Below are 17,544 nucleotides of genomic sequence, written 5' to 3' on the forward strand. Positions count from 1 at the left end.
GAACAACGGGAGGACCGTGACCGTGATTGTTTGTGTTAACAAAAGGAAAAGCATTTCTGAGTGGGGTAGGAGAGATGACAAGTGTGATTCCAGAAATGAACTTGGCACCCTTCTAACCTAAACATTTCAAACATTCCAAAGCTCCTAACTGTGTAAACGTGAACTGGAAGGGGAAAGGATTTGCTTTGTTGGTTTTGTTCCAGTGACCGGTGACCGGGACAGAAGGCTCATTGGTGGTTATTTTAGGGGACAGAAGAGGCAAAGCTCTCTCCAAAACACTGTTGAATGAAAAAGATGGGATACTGGGGCTGAAGCGATAGCACAGCAGGTAGGGTGTTTGCCTCGCACGCGGCCAACCCTGGTTCGATTCCCAGCATGCCATAGGGCCCCCCGAGCACCTCCAGGAGAGTCATTCCTGAGTGCAGAGCCAGGATGAACCCCTGAGCATCACCGGGTGTGACCCTAAGAAAAAAAGAACAAAAGATGGGACACTGCTGTGCAATGAAAACTCTGTGTGTGTGAGTGTGTGTCTCTGTGTGTGTATGGGCAATGGGGGAGTGTTTGTATAAACAAGAAATATTCTGGAAGGTCCACAAGACTCCATGACTGGTGGTTTCTGGGTGATAGTGTTCCAGGAGTCACGGGGAAAGGGCATACATCTCTTTTTTTGGGGGGGGGTGTTTATTTTTTGTGTCTTTTCAGCACCCTCCTCTACTACTTAATTAAAACTCACAGTGCTTTCCTCCAGGCATCATCTCCCCTCCTAGATTGCTCTCTGCTTTTATCTCATTTTTAAAATCTAGGTCTCCTTGGAGCACCTTCAGAGAATGGGAAATTGCCGTTCAGAACTAGCTGACAAACGACTGGGTCTCTCTGCACACTGGGGTGCCCCCGCCCCCACCCCTGCCCATCTGCTGGAGAGCGGCTCCCTGCACCCTTCTTCACAGGAAGGAAGCCCACGCCCACAAAGCCCACCAGCGGAGAAGGTTCTAGAATCTGTATCTCCCCCCCACTCCCACCCGACCACCTCCCGTTTCTCTGTTTCCGTTTCCAGCCGCCCGCCCGAGAGAGAGTGTGCATCTCAGGTTCGGTTAATTAAGATAAGACTTCAGAAAAGATTTTAATCCTCACGCTGTGATTTGACGCCCAAGCCCTGGGCTGCTCAGTTCCGTTTGCTGTTCTAAGGCCTGTGTGCCTTCAGAGGCGTGTTGCTGTTAGCACCTGATTGGATTTTAAGAGCCTGAATCCTTAATTCTGTTTGTAGAGTTAAATGCTGGTGCCTCGTTGACCTGCCCTCAATGAGGAGGAACTGATTTTGCTTGTTGGTGGTGAAATACACTGTCCTTGCCCAGATCACCTCAGCTCCCAGCTTTGGAAGAGGCAGGTTGGGCTCCTTGGAGGTTGCTGTTGGTGTGTGTGTGTGAGGCGGTCATACCCAGCAGGGCTCAGGGGTACTCCCAGTTTAGTGCTCAAGGCTCCTTCCCCCAGTGCTCTGGGGGCCATGCAGGGCTGGATAAACAAGTTTTAAAATCCAGTGCTTGGGAGAGAGCGGGAAGATAGTATAGTGGGTAGGGCGCTTGCTCTGCACATGGTCAACACAGGTTCAATCCCTGGCACACCCTACGGTTTCCCAAGCACCACCAAGAGTAACCTCTGAGCACAGAACCAGGAGTAATCTCTGTGCGCCTCCAGGTGCAGCCCCCAAACAAACAAAGTCAGCTATTGGGGATGCTTGGGAAATGGCTCAAAAGATTATTGCGCACACCTTATAAACTAGAGTTGCAGGTTCAATCCTTGGCATTGCATGGTTCTGAGCACTCAGCCAGGAATAGCCCCTAACTACTGCTGACTCCAAACCAATATTGACATTTTTTTTATTTTTATTTTTTATTTTTGGGTCAGACCTGGAATTGCACAGGGGTTACTCCTGGCGCATGCATTCAGGAATTACTCCTGGTGGTGCTCGGGGGACCCTATGAGATGCTGGGAATTGAACCCGGGTCGGCCACATGCAAGGCAAACACCCTACCCGCTGTGCTATCGCTCCAGCCTCCCAATATTTATATATTTTTAAGTCAGCTATTGAGATTATATGTATATGAACATTCATGTGTATATGTATATGCATGGACTGGGGTAATAGCACAGCAGGTAGGGCATTTGCCTTGCACGCTGCCGACCCGGGTTCGATTCCCAGCATCCCACATGGTCCCCCAAATACTGCCAAGGGTAAATTCCTGAGTGCAGAGCCAGGAGGAACCCCTGAGCATTGTCGGAGGTGACCCCCCCCCAAAAAGTTAAGCATTAGTCATTATTATCAGTAACACTGCAACTCCTTTCCCTGTCAACTAGCAGAGGGAGAGAAACAACACTGGGCCACAGAGGAATGAATGAAAGCATGAATGAATGCAAGATTGCTTCATTCTTTCCCAAACACATACCCCAGGGATACACTTGGGGCCTGACACAGGAGGGAGCCAGCAGGGGGTCTAGCCTTTGCCTCTAAGGTCAGTGACTTCCGTCCTCTGAGCTCAGAGCTGCCTCATCTGTCCCTCATCAGGGCACTGTGTGTTCACCTGGGATGCTGGAAGGATGGGGTGAGAGAAGGTCAGACTGGGGACGGGAAGTGAGCCTGGGGCCCAACACGGTGCCTGGCTCAGATAGGGGGAGAGGCTCTGTCTATGTGGGTCAGAGGATGGAACTGTGGACACGGGATGGGACAAAAGACAGAAACCAGCCTGCAGCCTGGGGAAGGGGGTTGCATTTGTTCTCTAAGCTTAACCCTCTTCCCCTTGACTCTGGAGCGATAGCACAGCAGGGAGGGCATTGGCCTTGCACGCGGCTGGCCCAGGTTCAATCCCCAGCATCCCATATGGTCCCCCGAGCACCCTTAGGAGTGATTACTGAGTGCAGAGCCAGGAGTAACCCCTGAGCATCGCCGGGTGTGACCCAAAAAGCAAAAAAAAAAAAAAAATTAGCCCCTAAGACCAGATCCAGGGGCTGATACCTCTAGCTTTAGGGACCCCTTGATTCCTCCTGGAGTGCTCCCACGTAGCCTACTGAACCCTGAGAGATGGGGGTGGGGCTTCCTCCTGGGGAAAGGTGAGGAGGGAAGGGTGCACAGGGCTGGAGTGAAGACAGGGTCACCCGCACGATTAACAATGAGTCCCTTTGCTTCTTCTCCATCCATGGGGGCCTCCGGGTCCCTCCACTCTGGCGGGAAGGTGGTGTGGCTCACTCGGTATTTTTCTCACCGACCCTCTTGGATTAATCGGCTGGACAAGGTGCCCCGCTGAGCACGTGTTCAGTTTTCCGAGTTTCTCTGGGTACTTCATGCCAATTGCGAGGCACGTGCTAGGTGCTTGGTACCATCATCTCAGAGTGCTCCCGGCTGGTCGCAGAGAACCAGGACCTGAGGCCGGGAGAGGGGGCCTCTGAGTAGGGGAGGGCTGGAGCGCGGACCGGCTGCGAGGACTCACATCTCCTTCTCCTGCTGCAGCTGGCAGGCCTCCTGCTGCAGGCTTCCCAGCTGCTGCTGGGCGTCCTGAAGTTCTCGCGAGGCCCGTTCCAGCTCCCGGGCCAGCTCCTGGTTGCTGAGCTTCAGCTTGGCGTTCTCGGCCTTGGTCGCATCCTTGTCGGTGTGCAGGGCACTGTACTGGCCTTCCAGCTGCAAGGGAGTAAGGGGACAGCGGAGACCAGAGATGAACAAACAGCACTGGCCGTGCGTGACCTTCCTTTCCCCGGGGGCGGCCACCCGCCTCCCACCCCTCACTGCCCACCAGTCTCCGTAAGTCTTTTCTGGTCCTGCTCCTTATCCGTGCTTCCTGCCAGTCCCCAGAGGACCACGGATCACTCTGGGGGAAATGGCAGCATCATGAATACCCGGTGGCTGGAGGCCGGAAGGAGAGTACAGCAGGCAGGATGTTTGCCTTTCATGAGGCCACCCCTGTTCAGTCCTCAGAACACCTGAGCCCACCAGGAGTGATTCTTGAGCGCCAAGCCAAGAGTAAGCCCTGAGTGTAGCTGGGTGTGGTTGAAAAAAGAAAGAAAGAAAGAAAGAAAGAAAGAAAGAAAGAAAGGAAGGAAGGAAGGAAGGAAGGAGAAAGAGAGAGAAAGAAAGAAAGAAAGGAAAGGAAAGAAATAGAGAAAAAGAGAAAAAAGAGAGAAAAGGAAAGAAGAGAAAGAGAAAGAAAGACAGAAAGAAAGGAAAGGAAAGACAAGAAAGAGAAATGGAGAAAGAAAAAGAGAAAGAAACAAAAGAAAAGAAAGAAAAAGAAAGGAAGAGAGGAAGGAAGGAAGAGAGGGGTAAGGAGGGAGAGAGGGAGGGAAGGAAGGGAGGAAAGAAAGAAAGGAAGAAAGAAAGGAAGGAAGGAAGGAAATAAGGAGAAAGAGAAAGAAAGGAATAGATAAAAAGAAAAAAGAGAGAGAAAGAAAAGGAAAGAAGAGAAAGAGAAAGAAAGAGACAGAAAGAAAGGAAAGGAAAGACAAAGAGAAATAGAGAAAGAAAAAGAGAAAGAAACAAAAGAAAGGAAAGAAAGAGAGAAAGGAAGGAAGGAAGGAAGGAAGGAAGGAAGGAAGGAAGGGAGGGAGGGAGAGGGAGGGAAGGAGGGAGAGAGGGAGGGAAGGAAGGGAGGAAAGAAAGAAAGAAAGAAAGAAAGAAAGAAAGAAAGAAAGAAAGAAAGAGGAAAAAGAGAAAGAAAGAGAGACCCGGCAGAGGGCAGGAAGGGCAGTGGGCGCCTGGACTCACAGTTCAATCCGGACCATCACTGTGTCTTTCCCGGCTCCTCTGGACTGAGGATCTGACCCGAGCCCTTCCTGTCCTCAAAGCCCGTTTCTTTCCTTGTTTTTTTTTTTTTTTTTTTTTGGTGGTGGTGTTGGGTCATTCCTGGCAGTGCTCGGGGGCTATTCCTGGCTCTGTGCTCAGGAATCACTCCTGATGGTGCTCGGGGGACTAGAGGGGGGCCTAGAATTGAACTGAGGCATCGGGATTCCAAGCAGGTGTGCTACCTACCTCTGTGGCCCCCAGGCCCACTTCTCTGCCTCACTCCTGGGGGAGGAGGGTGAATGGCAGACAGATGCTTCATACAAGCGTCCTGTCTGGGAGCTGGAGCGATAGCACGGTGGGGAGGGTGTTGCCTTGCACACAGCCGACTCACGTTCAATCCCCAGCATGCCACAGGGTCCCCTGAGCACCGCCAGGAGTTATTCCTGAGCACAGAGCCAGGAGTAACCCCTGAGCATCGCTGAGAGTGACCCAAAAAGAAAAAAAAAACCTGTCTTGTCTGGGGACTGGAGAGCCGGTCCAGCAGTCAGGGGTGCATGCACTGGAATCCGAGTCCAAACCTTAGCACTACATGACCCCCCCAAACCCCTTGGTTCAGTCCTAGAGACCTCTGGTCCCCTGGAGGGTGGTCCTGGTGGTCCTTGGCATTGCATCCGGAAGTCCTACATCACTCCATCTGCTCCTGACAGGGAGTCACCCCTCACCCTCACCCCAGCCTAGGAGCTTGGGAGCCCCTTGGCCCTCCCCATCAAAAAAAATGAGGGGCTGGAGAGATAGCACAGCGGCTAACTTGCACGCAGCAGACCCGGGTTCGATTCCCAGCATCCCATATGGTCCCCTGAGCACCTGCCAGGAGTAACTCCTGAGTGCAAAGCCAGGAGTAACCCCTGTGCATCGCCAGATGTGACCCAAAAAGGAAAAAAAAAAGAAAGAAAAACACAAAATTTCTGGTATCCAGAGCAACTTTCTCTGCCAACCCTGGAAAGTTCTACTCATTTATTTACTTTTTGGTTTGTTTGGGGGCGACATCCGGTGGTGCTGGGGGGTTACTCCTGGCTCTGCACTCAGGAATTCTCCCGGTGGGGCTCAAGAGGACCCTATGGGATGCCTCTTGCAAGGCAAACGCCCTCCCAACTGCTGTGCTAGCGCTCGGACCCCTGGAAAGTTTGGGGAACTCGCGAAACCAGGTCAAATCGCCGTGTACCTTTGGTCCCTAACATCTCAGACAATCCACCCCTCCGAGGGGTGTTGACTTCTCTGGCCAGCCCAGTGCTCATTCTGCCTTCTGCTCACACCAGGGAGAGACTCAGGCCTGGGCAGACCGAGGGTGGGGGGGGTGGGGGCGCATAAACCCCCAAACCCCGTTTCTGAAGGCACCGGTGAGGGGAGGAAGGCCCCACCCCAGGGGACTCTGCAGAGGTGCTGTGTAATCAGGCGTGCGCGGGCCCTCATTAAGTCGAGTGACAATCATTCATTTGAGGAATAAATCTAATTGGCAAGAACTCAGCGCAATAATGGTGAGGCAGAGAGGGAGGTACCGCGGCAGGGGGGCGGCGGGGGGGGGGGGGGTGGAACGCATCTGGCTCTTTCTGGCGCTGCAGTCACCTTGCTGCAGAGAGAGAAGAGCAGACCGACAAGGCCGGTGCTGGGGAGCAGGTCAGCTCCAGCCTGGGAGGGGGGTGCTTTCAGGCAGAGCTAATGTGTTGCAGAAAATAGCTCTGATCTCCCCTCCTCTCCCCTCCCCTTCCCTCCCCTCCCTTCCCTTCCCCTCCCTGCGCTCTCTCTCTCTCTCTCTCTCTCTCTCTCTCCCTCTCTCTCCTCCCCTCCCCCTCATCAAATGGAAACAATGTGCCGGGGGTCTGACTAGGGCTGGATTCCTTCCAGAACTTTCCAGAAGCAGAGAGAAAAATGAAAAATGGAAGGAAAAAGCAAACGGGAGGGGGTCTTGGTTTCTCCCCTCCAGTTCCAGAGAAACAGCACGAGCGCGAGGTTTGCTCTGGGCAGGCAACCAGCCACACCCCCACCCCCCACCCTGTCCCAGGCCTTGGGAATCCCACCCCTCTCCACCCCCCCACCGCCGCCAGATGGCCAGACTCTGCCCTGCACAGGACCACCCCCCCCGCCCCCCAGCCTGCTTCCTGGGGGACCTTGCAGGGCCTCTGAGGTGTGGCCAGGGGTTGTATCGCCACCCTGCAGAGTTGGGGGGCATCGGAGGGGGGGGACAGTCACAAAGACCCTCACCCGGGCACATGGGAAGAGAGGGGCAGGCCAACAGCCTGTGAAGACCCCCATCCCACTGGAAGAAAGACCACCCCCACCAAGCGGGGGTCCGGGTGGGCACCCAGAGGGCACCAGCCCTGTCCGGCATTGCCTGATGGGGAGTACGGCCAGACCAAGTCCCTCCGTGGGTACCCCTTCCTCTCTCCTACAGGGAACAGAAGAAAGTCCTGCTGCCCCCCACCCTGGCCCCAGCATGATCTCAGCGCCTCCTCCGGGGGCCCCAGGAGAGCACTACCCCTGGGCGCTGTGCCCCCCAGTGCCGCCCCCCCACCCCCCGCCAGGCCGTACCCGCTTCTGCTTCTGCTCCAGCTGCTGCAGTTCCTGCTCCTTGGCCAGCAGTTTCCGCTCCAGCTCTTGGCTGCGGGCCTGGAAACGCTCCGTGTCCTGCCGACCAGAGAGCAGGGGTGGGTGAGCCCCGAGCACCGGAGTGGAGCTGTCTCCACGTGCCGGACCCGGCAAACAGTGCGACCACGGTCGGCACCCGTGAGAGACAGGCGGGGTCAGTTAGTGCTTGGGGAACGGGGGCGGTATACTGCAAAGGAAGGATGCAGCCTGGCTTGGGCCTCAGTGTCCTGGTCTGTAAAATGGGCGTGCACTCATTCTCCATCGCACTGGCTACTCGGTTCCCCATGACCCTCGGACCCACAGACACTGCCCTTTCCTCTCCAGGCCCGGCTGGGTTCTCACTCTGCTTCCGGTCGGTCATGGAAACAAGGTCATGGGGGAAGAAGGTGAGGAAATGGTTCTCGTGAGCACTGAGCCCACGGGAGAGAAGGAGATAAGCAAAGGTCCCCCAGCACAGGGTTCCCTGATGAAGGACAGCGGTGCCCGGCAGGAAGGAGAGGGACTTGGGGTTCCCCTTCCCAGGAAGCAAGGTCCCCACATCCCTTTTTGTGATGTCCCCTGCATCTCCCGTCCCTCGGCTCAGTGGCTTCCCCACTCAGGGACACCCAGCGCCTGGCAGTGCAGGGGTGAGGGAGATGTGGTAGGGCAGAGGGGAGGTGGGGAGGGGCAGGGGGAGGCCAACACGCTCATGATTGAGGTCCAGGACCGCCCAGGTGGGTGTAGGGAAAGCCTGGCTCTGCTGACCTGGCTTCCTTCCTTCCTTCCTTCCTTCCTTCCTTCCTTCCTTCCTTCCTAGCATCATTTCTCAATGGGGTTGGGGGGCGGCATAGGGCTCCTCTGTGGACCCCCTGGGTATTCCCAAAGAAGCCACTGTGAGGAGCTGGAGCAATAGCACAGCAGGGAGGGCATTTGCCTTGTGCGCAGCCGACCTGGGTTCGATTCCCAGCATCCCATAGGGTCCCCCGAGCACCGCCAGGGGTAATTCCTGAGTGCAGAGCCAGGAGGAACCCCTGAGCATCACCGGGTGTGACCCCTCACCCTCGCCAAAAAAAAAAAAAAGAAGCCACTGTGGAAATCGGGGCTGGAGCGATAGCACAGCGGTAGGGCGTTTGCCTTGCACACAGCCAACATGATCGACCCGAGTTCGATTCCTCCGCCCCTCTCGGAGAGCCCGGCAAGCTACTGAGAGTATCTCGCCCTCATGGCAGAGCCTGGCAAGCTCCCCGTGACATATTCGATATGCCAAACACAGTAACAACAAAGTCTCCAATGGAGACGTTACTGGGCCCGCTCGAGCAAATCGATGAACAACGGGAGGACAGTGACAGTGACAGTGGAAATCGAGTCCACAGGGGGACAGGGTCACAGCATTGGCCTAAGGTGCCAACCAGTAAGACAGAGGCACAGAAGAAGGGAGAAGGGAGTGGGTCTGGAGGGGGCTATGGGGGAAGAAGGTGAGAAAATGGTTCTCGTGAGCACTGAGCCCATGGGAGAGAAGCAGGGGTGTCCGACTCCTCCAGCACGGGTTCCCTGATGAAGGATAGCGGTGTCCGGCAGGAAGGAGAGGGGCTTGGGATTCCCTTCCCAGGGAAGTCAGCTCTGGGGAACTGCACTCCTGGGGGGCCAGGGTGATGCTCGAAGACTGGAGCTTTGCATGCAGGAGCCCTGGGTTTGTTGTTGTCGTCGTTGTTGTTGTTGTTTGCTTTTTGGGTCACACCTGGTGATGCACAGGGGTTCCTCCTGGCTCTGCACTCAGGAATGACTCCTGGCGGTGCTCGGGGGACCCTATGGGATGCTGGGAATTGAACCCGGGCCGGCCAGAGCGATAGCACCCTACCCGCTGTGCTATCGCTCCAGCCCCAGGAGCCCTGGGTTTGATCCCCTGCACCCCACCCCTCCCCGAGCACCCCCGGGAATAGCCCCCTGGGCACTGCTGGGGATCTCCCCCCAAGCCAAAACAGAATAAAGGGGCAGCTTGGCCTGGGTATGGAGGCCCAGCAGAAATGTCAGGCCCCAGGCTCGGGCTAGAGCCATGGAACCTCCCTCCCAAGGTCGAGGGGCCTCTATGCTGGTGCCTTGGCCACCTTGGGTGGCGAGGCAGCACTTAGGACCACCCAGCAGCTGACCTTATCTCAGCCTCCTGCTACCATTCAGGCCAGCGGGAACTGGCTTCTCCAGCTCCCGCCTGGGCTTCCCGAGTACCCCCTCCCCCCACTGGGCTGCCGAGCCTGGGGCAGGCGCCCCCAGACAGCACGGCGGCAAGGGCTGAACGCAGCTGCAGAATTCCCAGGCGCAAACGTGCCTGAGACGGTCTGCAAGGCTGCAACCGAGCATGCAAGGGGCGAAGCCTGACCCTGAGGGACCAGGTGACTGCCCCTGCCCCCTCCTCCGTCAGAAACTCCCCCCACCCCTCCACTTTGCTCACACTGGGGCTAGGCCAAAGCTTGTGTACCCAAGGGCTCAAGAGCAGCTTCATTGGTCTTTTTTTTTTCTTTTTCTTATTTTCTTTTTGGGTCACACTTGGCGATGCACAGGGGTTCCTCCTGGCTCATGCACTCGGGAATTACTCCTGGCGGTGTTCAGGGGACCCTATGGGATGCTGGGAATCGAACCCAGGTAGACCATGTGCAAGGCAAATTCCCTACCCGCTGTGCTAGTCTTCCTTGTTTTTGCAAACGGTTTACCCAGGCCCATGCCTGAAGCCGGGGATGCAGAGCGGAGAAGCAGGGAATGGAAAGAACCCGGGGGGGGGGGGGGGTACCGCAGGTCACCTTCCGTGATACCAGCTGGTCCGCCCAAGTCCTTCCAGCAAACTCACCTTGTCTCCACCCCCAGCCAGACTCACCCCCTGTCCCTGACTTCCTCCTTCCTTCACCACAACCTCTGCCCCATCATCGTGGCAAAGGCCCAGAGCTTGCCCCTCTGTGCAGTGTCCTGGGGGAGAGAGAGGACCGTCACCGATGTGGATGCTGGCCCACTTGCTCATGGAAAGTCAAGGCTACCCAGAAAAGCCCCAAGCTCGGAGCAGAATGGGCTGGGGTGGGGGGCAGGGACCCAGAGACTGGGACAAACCAAGACCCAGTTTTATTCCCAAAGCACTGGGGGGGGGGTGCTGAGGGGCGGAGAGATCGCACAGCGGGGAAGACACCTGCCTTGGGCGTGACCAACCCGGCATCTCATTTCGGTCTCCGAGACTCGCCAGGAGTGATCCCTGAGCACAGAGTCAGGAGTGAGCGCCGAACATGTCTGGGAATCGAACCCGGGTCAGCCATGTGCCAGGCAAAAGTTCTACCCAAGCAAAACGAACAGCATGAACGTGCGCAAGCACTGGACTCCCTCAGCTTTGATGGCGTCGGTGATGATGGGTGGAGCCGGGGGTGATGGAGGGAAACAGCGGAGCCTAGGGGGAGGTGGGTTTTGGGGGGAGCGGGGGCCTGGAGCCACATCCTTCACCCCTACCCTTCACCACACCATCGGTCACAGTGACTAACGTTGAACAAGCAAATGCAGGAAAAACCCGCCTAGAATTCAACCCGAGGAGGATGAAGGGTTGGGGACTCTCCCAGCCTTTCCCGATGCGACCTTGACACTCAGCCTGAGTGTGTCCTTGGACAGAGGGAGGGTGCTGAGTCGAAGCACCAGGATGGCGGATCCTCAGTTTCCCCGTTCTCAAAGCCTGAGCCTAAGATGGATTGTTGCCGGGGCTGGAGCCATAGCACAGTGGGTAGAATTTTTGCCTGGCACGTGGCTGACCCGGGTTCGATTCCCAGCATCCCATAGGGTCCCCCGAGCACCGCCAGGAGTGATTCCTGAGTGCGGGGCCAGCAGGAACCCCTGAGCATTGCCGGGTGTGACCCCCCCCATCAAAAAAAAAGATGAAGTGTGCCCCAGGCCTGCAGCCCCAGGCGAAGTTCTGCCACCTGCAAGTCGGTGGGACTCCTCCCCACTCCCCACCCATCCTTTTCTCCACAACCCCCCTCGGTGTCTGTTCAGAGGGGACAGCAGCTGTGAGGACAGGAGACCAGGAGACGGTCACCTCCACACCTCAAGCTCTAGGCTCAAGTTCATGCCCTCTCGTATCCAACGCTGACCCTATCCCCAAGGGATAGACTCGTGGGGTGAGCTTTGAGGTGATGACACCTTATGAAGGACGTGGGGACCTTTACACAAGAGGGTGACCCAGACAACTTGGTTTACTTCCACCCTGGCAGGGGACAACGACACATGGGCATCATCACAGCCAAAGGAGGCCCCCCCCCAACCTGGGGGCCCGTGACCCTTATCCTACATGTCTCATCTACAGAACTGTGAGAAATGAAAGTTTGGGCATCCTGTTTTTTTGCAGGACACAGGGGGACAACAGCAAAGGCTTCCTCGGGCCACAGTTCTTGTCTCTATGTTTAGGGATCACTCTGGGTGGAGACTGAGGGACCACATGCAGTGCTGAGGATAGAAACAGGGTCATCTGTGCGCAAGGCAAGTGCTTTACCCACGGTTCCATCTCTCCAGCCCCAAGGAGCCAAGGTTTGTTACCTTGTCATCCCTGCCCCAAATACCCAAGAGGAGAGATCAGCGGTCCAAATTGCTTTCCCGCTGACAACTTGGCAAGTGGAGAAGTGGAAAGCGGATGGCTGTGCCAGGTGTCTGATATTCTGAATATGGCTCCCAAGAAACGGGCGGGGCTGGACCCAGAAGAGCATCTCCCCCATTCTGACCTCCCCAGACAGACGGAGAGGAGGCTGAGGTAGTGCCAGGGGAGGGGCAGGGGTAGAAAGGCCCCTTCCTCCCTCACCACTCCCCAGGACTGGGCTGAAGAGGACCTTGCCCAAATAGAGATGGGGGGGGGGCGCTCCTTTGGAGATGCTGATGCCCATGTGTCTTTGTCCCCTGCCAGGTTGGAAGTAAAGCAAGTTGTCTGGGTCACCCTCTTGTGTAAAGGTCCCCACGTCCTTCAGAATAGAGTTCTTTCTCCCAATTTTCTAATAAACCCAAGCAGAGTTTGGGCTTATCTTGGGTCTAACAAGTCCCGGGCATCAGGGGACAGGGAGATAGTACAGTGGGAGGGATGCTGGCTCTGCACGTGGCTGACCTGGCACCCTCAAGGATCAAGGTTCAATCCCTGGAAGCCCCCAAGGATCCATGAGTGGATCCTTGACCACTCGAGCCCTGCCATGAGTGGTCCCTGAGGGCAGAGCCAGGAGTAAGCCCTGAGCACTGTTGGGTGCAGCCCACAAACGAAAGCGAAATGAACCAAAATGTTCTAAGCACCCGAGGGGAAAGGATGGGGCGCAGAGACGGAAGGATGGCTTCCGTAGGTGGACTTCTGGGGGAAGAAGTGGGGTGTGTTGTGGAAGGGCCGGCCACACCGGCCAGGGAGCTGCAACAGCTGCCTGACTCATTCATTCATACGTTCACTCACTCACTCACTCCACAGATATCTGCCAAGCATCTACTCTGGGCCAGGCAGAGTGGAGACGACACGGAGACGCTCGCCGGAGACCCAGATCTCCGTTCCCATGGCATTTACCTGCGGGCGGGCGGAGACAGACTACAGTCCACAGAGATAAATAAGCCAACCATAAGCCAGGACGGAAGTAAGGAACATGCAGAAAGAAAGGAACGAAGGGAGAGAAAGAGAGACAGGAGACAGACAGACAGAGACAGAGAGAGACAGAGAGAGACTAGAGAGAGACAGAGACTAGAGAGAGACAGAGCGATACAGAGAGACAGAGAGAGAGACAGAGACAGACAGAGACAGGCAGAGACTGAGAGAGACAGAGACAGAGACAGACAGAAAGAGACAGAGATGACAGAGACAGACAGAGACAGACAGAGAGGCAGAGAGAGACAGAGACAGAGACAGAGACAGGCAGAGAAAGAGACAGAGATGACAGAGACAGAGACAGATGACAGAGGCAGAGACAGATAGAGAGAGACAGAGACAAGACAGAGATAACAGAGACAGAGGCAGAGAGAGATAGAGATAGAGAGACAGAGAGAGACAGAGAGAGAGACAGAGAGAGATACAGAGAGACAAAGAGAGACAGAGAGAGACAAGAGAGAGACAGAGACAGAGAGAGACAGAGACAGAGAGAGACAGAGAGACAGAGAGAGACAGAGAGAGATAGAGACAGAGATGACAGAGACAGATGACAGAGGCAGAGACAGATAGAGAGAGACAGAGACAAGACAGAGATGACAGAGACAGAGGCAGAGAGACAGCAGGGAGGGTACCGAGGGTACCAGGGGCAGAGACGCTGATCTTCCGGGGCTGGGGTCCAGGGTCATGCTCCATCCCGGCCCCGAGTACCGAGCCCGGGGCTGACGCTTACTTTTAGGAGAAACTGCTCCTTCTCGCTTTTGATTTGCTGTTCCATCTCCTCGTAGAGATGCAGGATTTCCTCATCGTAAGCAGCGATTTTCCTGCAGAGGCAGCAGAAAGGGGAGGGTCAGAGACCTGTGTCCTGGGGCAGAGGCAGGATGTGTGTGTGTTGGCGGGGCGGGGGGGGGGGGGGGTTGCCAAGGCCAGATCAGCCAAGGCAGCAGGACCCGAGGGCCCCTGTTCTGGTCCCTGGGAGGTGCCAGAGGGCCTCTCCTCCCAGTTCCCCCTGACCCCCGCCTCCGCTCCCCCTGCCCCCGCCCCTGTCTCCCCCTGCAGCCCGGCCCCCTCCAAGTACACCTCACCCCCAGGCCTCTGCAGGACCCAGCCCCGGGGTCTGCTGGCTCTCCAGCACAGACGGCCACTGCGTCCAGATGCCTGACACTCCCCTTCAGATGGGCTCTCTCTGCCCACCCACCCACCTCAGTGCTCCTGACCCCCACAACCAGAGAGGGCTTCTGAAAAGGGGGGCTTCAGTCCCTGATTCTCAGAGCAGCTCCCGTGAGCATCCCCCACCTGATCCCCAAAAGGGAGAGGCCACACCTGTTCCCATGGCTCAGAGCTGCCCACTGAGGGTCCGAGCCATGCCCTCCCCTCCTTCTCTCCAGGAACATGACCACCTATACCTGCACCCCTCAGGTCAGACCAGTGGACCGGGTAGCTCCCGTTACACACAGCCTGGAGGTGACCAACCCCAAGCCCTCCCAGACCCAGGGCGTTGGGTGTTCTTATTTGCTTGTTTTCACATTGGGGGTCACACCCAGTGGTGCTCAGGGCTTGCTCCCTACTCTGTGCTCAGGGATCACTCCTGGCAGGGCTCAGGGGAACCCTATCTGGGATTCGGAAGTGGGTCAGCTGCTGAGTGAGCCTCTGCACGATGTCTCCAGCCCCAAAGGTTTGCATCTTTTATCTTTTTCCTCCAGGCCTATGTGCTTGTTCTCCTGAGACTCTGTGTGTGTGTGTGTGGGGGGGGGTATCTTCCAGTTCAGAGGTTCAGGCTGAGAACGTGGCTCTGGCTCACTCCTGAGAGCTGGTTTGGAGGTCCTAGCAGGGAGCAAAGCTCCTCTTATACCCTTGACCGAAGAACCCTGCATCCAGGTTGTCCTCCAAACTTTTTAACCGAGCGAGCGTGCAGCTTCAGGAGACTTGCACTGGGAGTGCTGAGGGAGAAAGGGGACGCTCTCCCCTGTCCAGCCAGATCAGCCGAATCAATCCTGGTAGTTGATGGAGTGACAAGTCATAGCCTGGTCACCCTCCCATCGGGCCCCACACAAGGCCGTCAGTGCCCATGCTGGTCATTCTCCCCTTCCGCCCGCTCGCCAGGAGAGCCCAACAGTGGGGGCGCCAACCCTACCCTGAGGTCCCCACACGGCACTGCCTCCCCTGCCACCTACGGGTACCACTCATGCCCACTGGCACGAACAGAGCCTAGCCCAAGGGACCCTCGCAAAGTTCTCTATGGGAACCACCAAACTGCCCCTGTGGGAGAACTGTGCTGAGAGCCAGGTCAGGGCAGTCACACTTATCAGGGCCCTGACGCAGAGTTCTCTCTCCTGGCTGCAGCCCCCAAACTGGAGACCCCCACCAATGCCTCCAGTTTGGGCTGAGAGAAGGCGACATCACTCCCCCACACTGGCTGAGGCCGTTTCTTGAGGCTTTTAGTGTCCCTGATGTCACTCTTGCCCTTCCTTCTACAGGAGAGAACAGTTCAGCTGGAGCAGTAGTAGAGGGAGCAGGTAGGGGGAGGTGTTTGCTGTGCACACGGCCCACCTAGGTTCCAACCTCCGGTACCATATAGGGTTGCCCAAGGCCTGCCAAAAGTGATCCCTGAGTGCAGAGTCAGGAGAGGGAGGGAGGGGGGAGAGAGAGAGAGAGAGAGAGAGAGAGAGAGAGAGAGAGAGAGAGAGAGAGAGAGAGAGAGAGAGAGGAGGAGAGAGACAGTGAGGGGGAGAACGAGAGCTTGGTTCTTCTAAATGGCAGAGATTTCTTCTTGTTCTTTCTTTCTGGGGGGGGTTTGGGGTTTGCTCGGACCTACTCCTGGCAGTGTTTAGAGGACCATATGCGTTACCAGAGTCCTGCCCCCGCACCTGGCTGTCCTCGCCGGGGCCCCTTGGAGGGGAGCGGGTTGAGCTTTCCTCCCCGCCCCGACCAGGGCTCCGGCAGCCGAAGACCTCCAGGACCAGCCACCACCATGCTGAGACCACTCTACGCACACATGAAGGTACCGGCAGAGGAACAAAGGCATGCGGGTCCCGAGGCTGAGATCTCCAAGCCTACTCAGATTGGGGCTGAGCATCCTCCACCCAGATCCTTCAAATTCCAGTAGGCGGGGATCACACCGACCAACTGGCCCCCTGGCGCCGTGTAATCCCATCAAGGGCCAAGATTCAGAGACTATAAAACCCAGCTCCTGGAAGCGTGTGGCCGCATTTGCGGCTGCGCGACATCTTATCATCTCATTCCTACTTTAGACAAACTGGCAGGCTACCGAATGTAACCTGCCCACATGGCAGAGTCTGGCAAACTCTCCGTGACCAGACTGGCAGAGTCTGGCAAACTCCCCATGGTGTACCCAATATGCCAAATACCAGTAACAATGAAGGGTCTCATTCTCCTAACTGAAAGAGCCTTGAATATGGCAGTTTAAAAAAAAAAACAACTCAGGGCTAGGACGAAGAGACATTACTGGGGCCTGCTCGAGGCAATCGACGAATAACAGGATGGTTGTGATTGTGATTGTGATGTGGTACCAGGAATCAAACCCAGGTCAGCCATGTGCATGGCAAGCCCCAGACCTGCTATTTGTCACTCACTTCCGTTACTGTTCCTAGTTCACCATCCACAGGGACAGGAAGTGAGCGGGAAAAAGGAGGGACCGGGCCTGGCTCTGGGCAGAATCCCAGGGACAGAACTGAAGACGTTTCCAAAGGGACCAAAGCCCCTACTTGACCTTCCCGACGTTTCCTGACTCGCCAGGCAGCAAGAGCCGCATCTGCTTCGCCAATTTCTGGGAGTCTCTTCCTCCACATGAAGAAGCCCAGACTCTCGCCAGCATAAGCTACCGAGGCAAACTTTGCACAGCGATTCCAAGTAGTTAAGTACTGCGGAACTAATAAAGTGAGAGGAGAGAAACTTGGGGGAAAAAAATTGCTTTGGCTGTGAAAGCAATCCTAATTACAGTCGTTCATAGAAGCTGTTTACCACTTATTCCTAATAACCACAGAGGGTATTACTGCCATAGGATCATTATAAAGGGTTGTATTAACTTTGCTCGGAGGTTCTTCTCATTAAATTCATACATCCGATTTTTTTTTAACACTCGCACAGGGTGAACAATTTTGCAACAGCTAGGAAAGAAATGGGGGGTGGGGGTGGCGTTGTTTATCTCTCAACGATGCCTCTTCTAAGAGCTCAGCAATGAGACAGAATTCAGTGCAAGGAGCTTTGAATTGGGAAACGGGGGGGGGGGGGGCGGGGGAGGGGCCAAGGAGGGGACAGGGGAGACCATCAAGGATCTTGAGTCCATGGGGCTGGAGAGATAGCACAGCGGGTAGGGCATTTGCCTTGCACGCGGCTGACCCGGGTTCGATTCCCAGCATCCCATATGGTCTCCTGAGCACCGCCAGAAGTGACTCCTGAATGCAGAGCCAGGAGTAACCCCTGTGCTCCTGTGCATCGCCAGGTGTGACCCAGTATCACTGTCCTCCCGTTGTTCATCGATTTGCTCGAGTAGGCCCAGTAACGTCTCCAATGGAGA

General features: G+C 56.1%; 1 protein-coding gene across 1 annotated transcript in view; it reads right to left on the reverse strand.

Moving 5' to 3' along the window:
- The window catches only part of CRACR2A (calcium release activated channel regulator 2A), a 101,096-nt gene that overhangs the window by 42,123 nt on the left and 41,429 nt on the right, over positions 1-17,544 (reverse strand). Inside the window, exons 6-8 of the mRNA XM_056117789.1 lie at positions 13,741-13,831; positions 7,352-7,447; positions 3,480-3,667 (exon numbers count right to left, since the gene is read on the reverse strand). Of these exons, the coding sequence (XP_055973764.1) occupies positions 3,480-3,667; positions 7,352-7,447; positions 13,741-13,831 (375 nt within the window). The remainder of the gene's footprint in view (positions 1-3,479; positions 3,668-7,351; positions 7,448-13,740; positions 13,832-17,544) is intronic.

The sequence above is a fragment of the Sorex fumeus genome, unplaced genomic scaffold, assembly GCF_029834395.1.
Source record: "Sorex fumeus unplaced genomic scaffold, SorFum_2.1 ptg000036l, whole genome shotgun sequence".
Classification (NCBI taxonomy): domain Eukaryota; kingdom Metazoa; phylum Chordata; class Mammalia; order Eulipotyphla; family Soricidae; genus Sorex; species Sorex fumeus.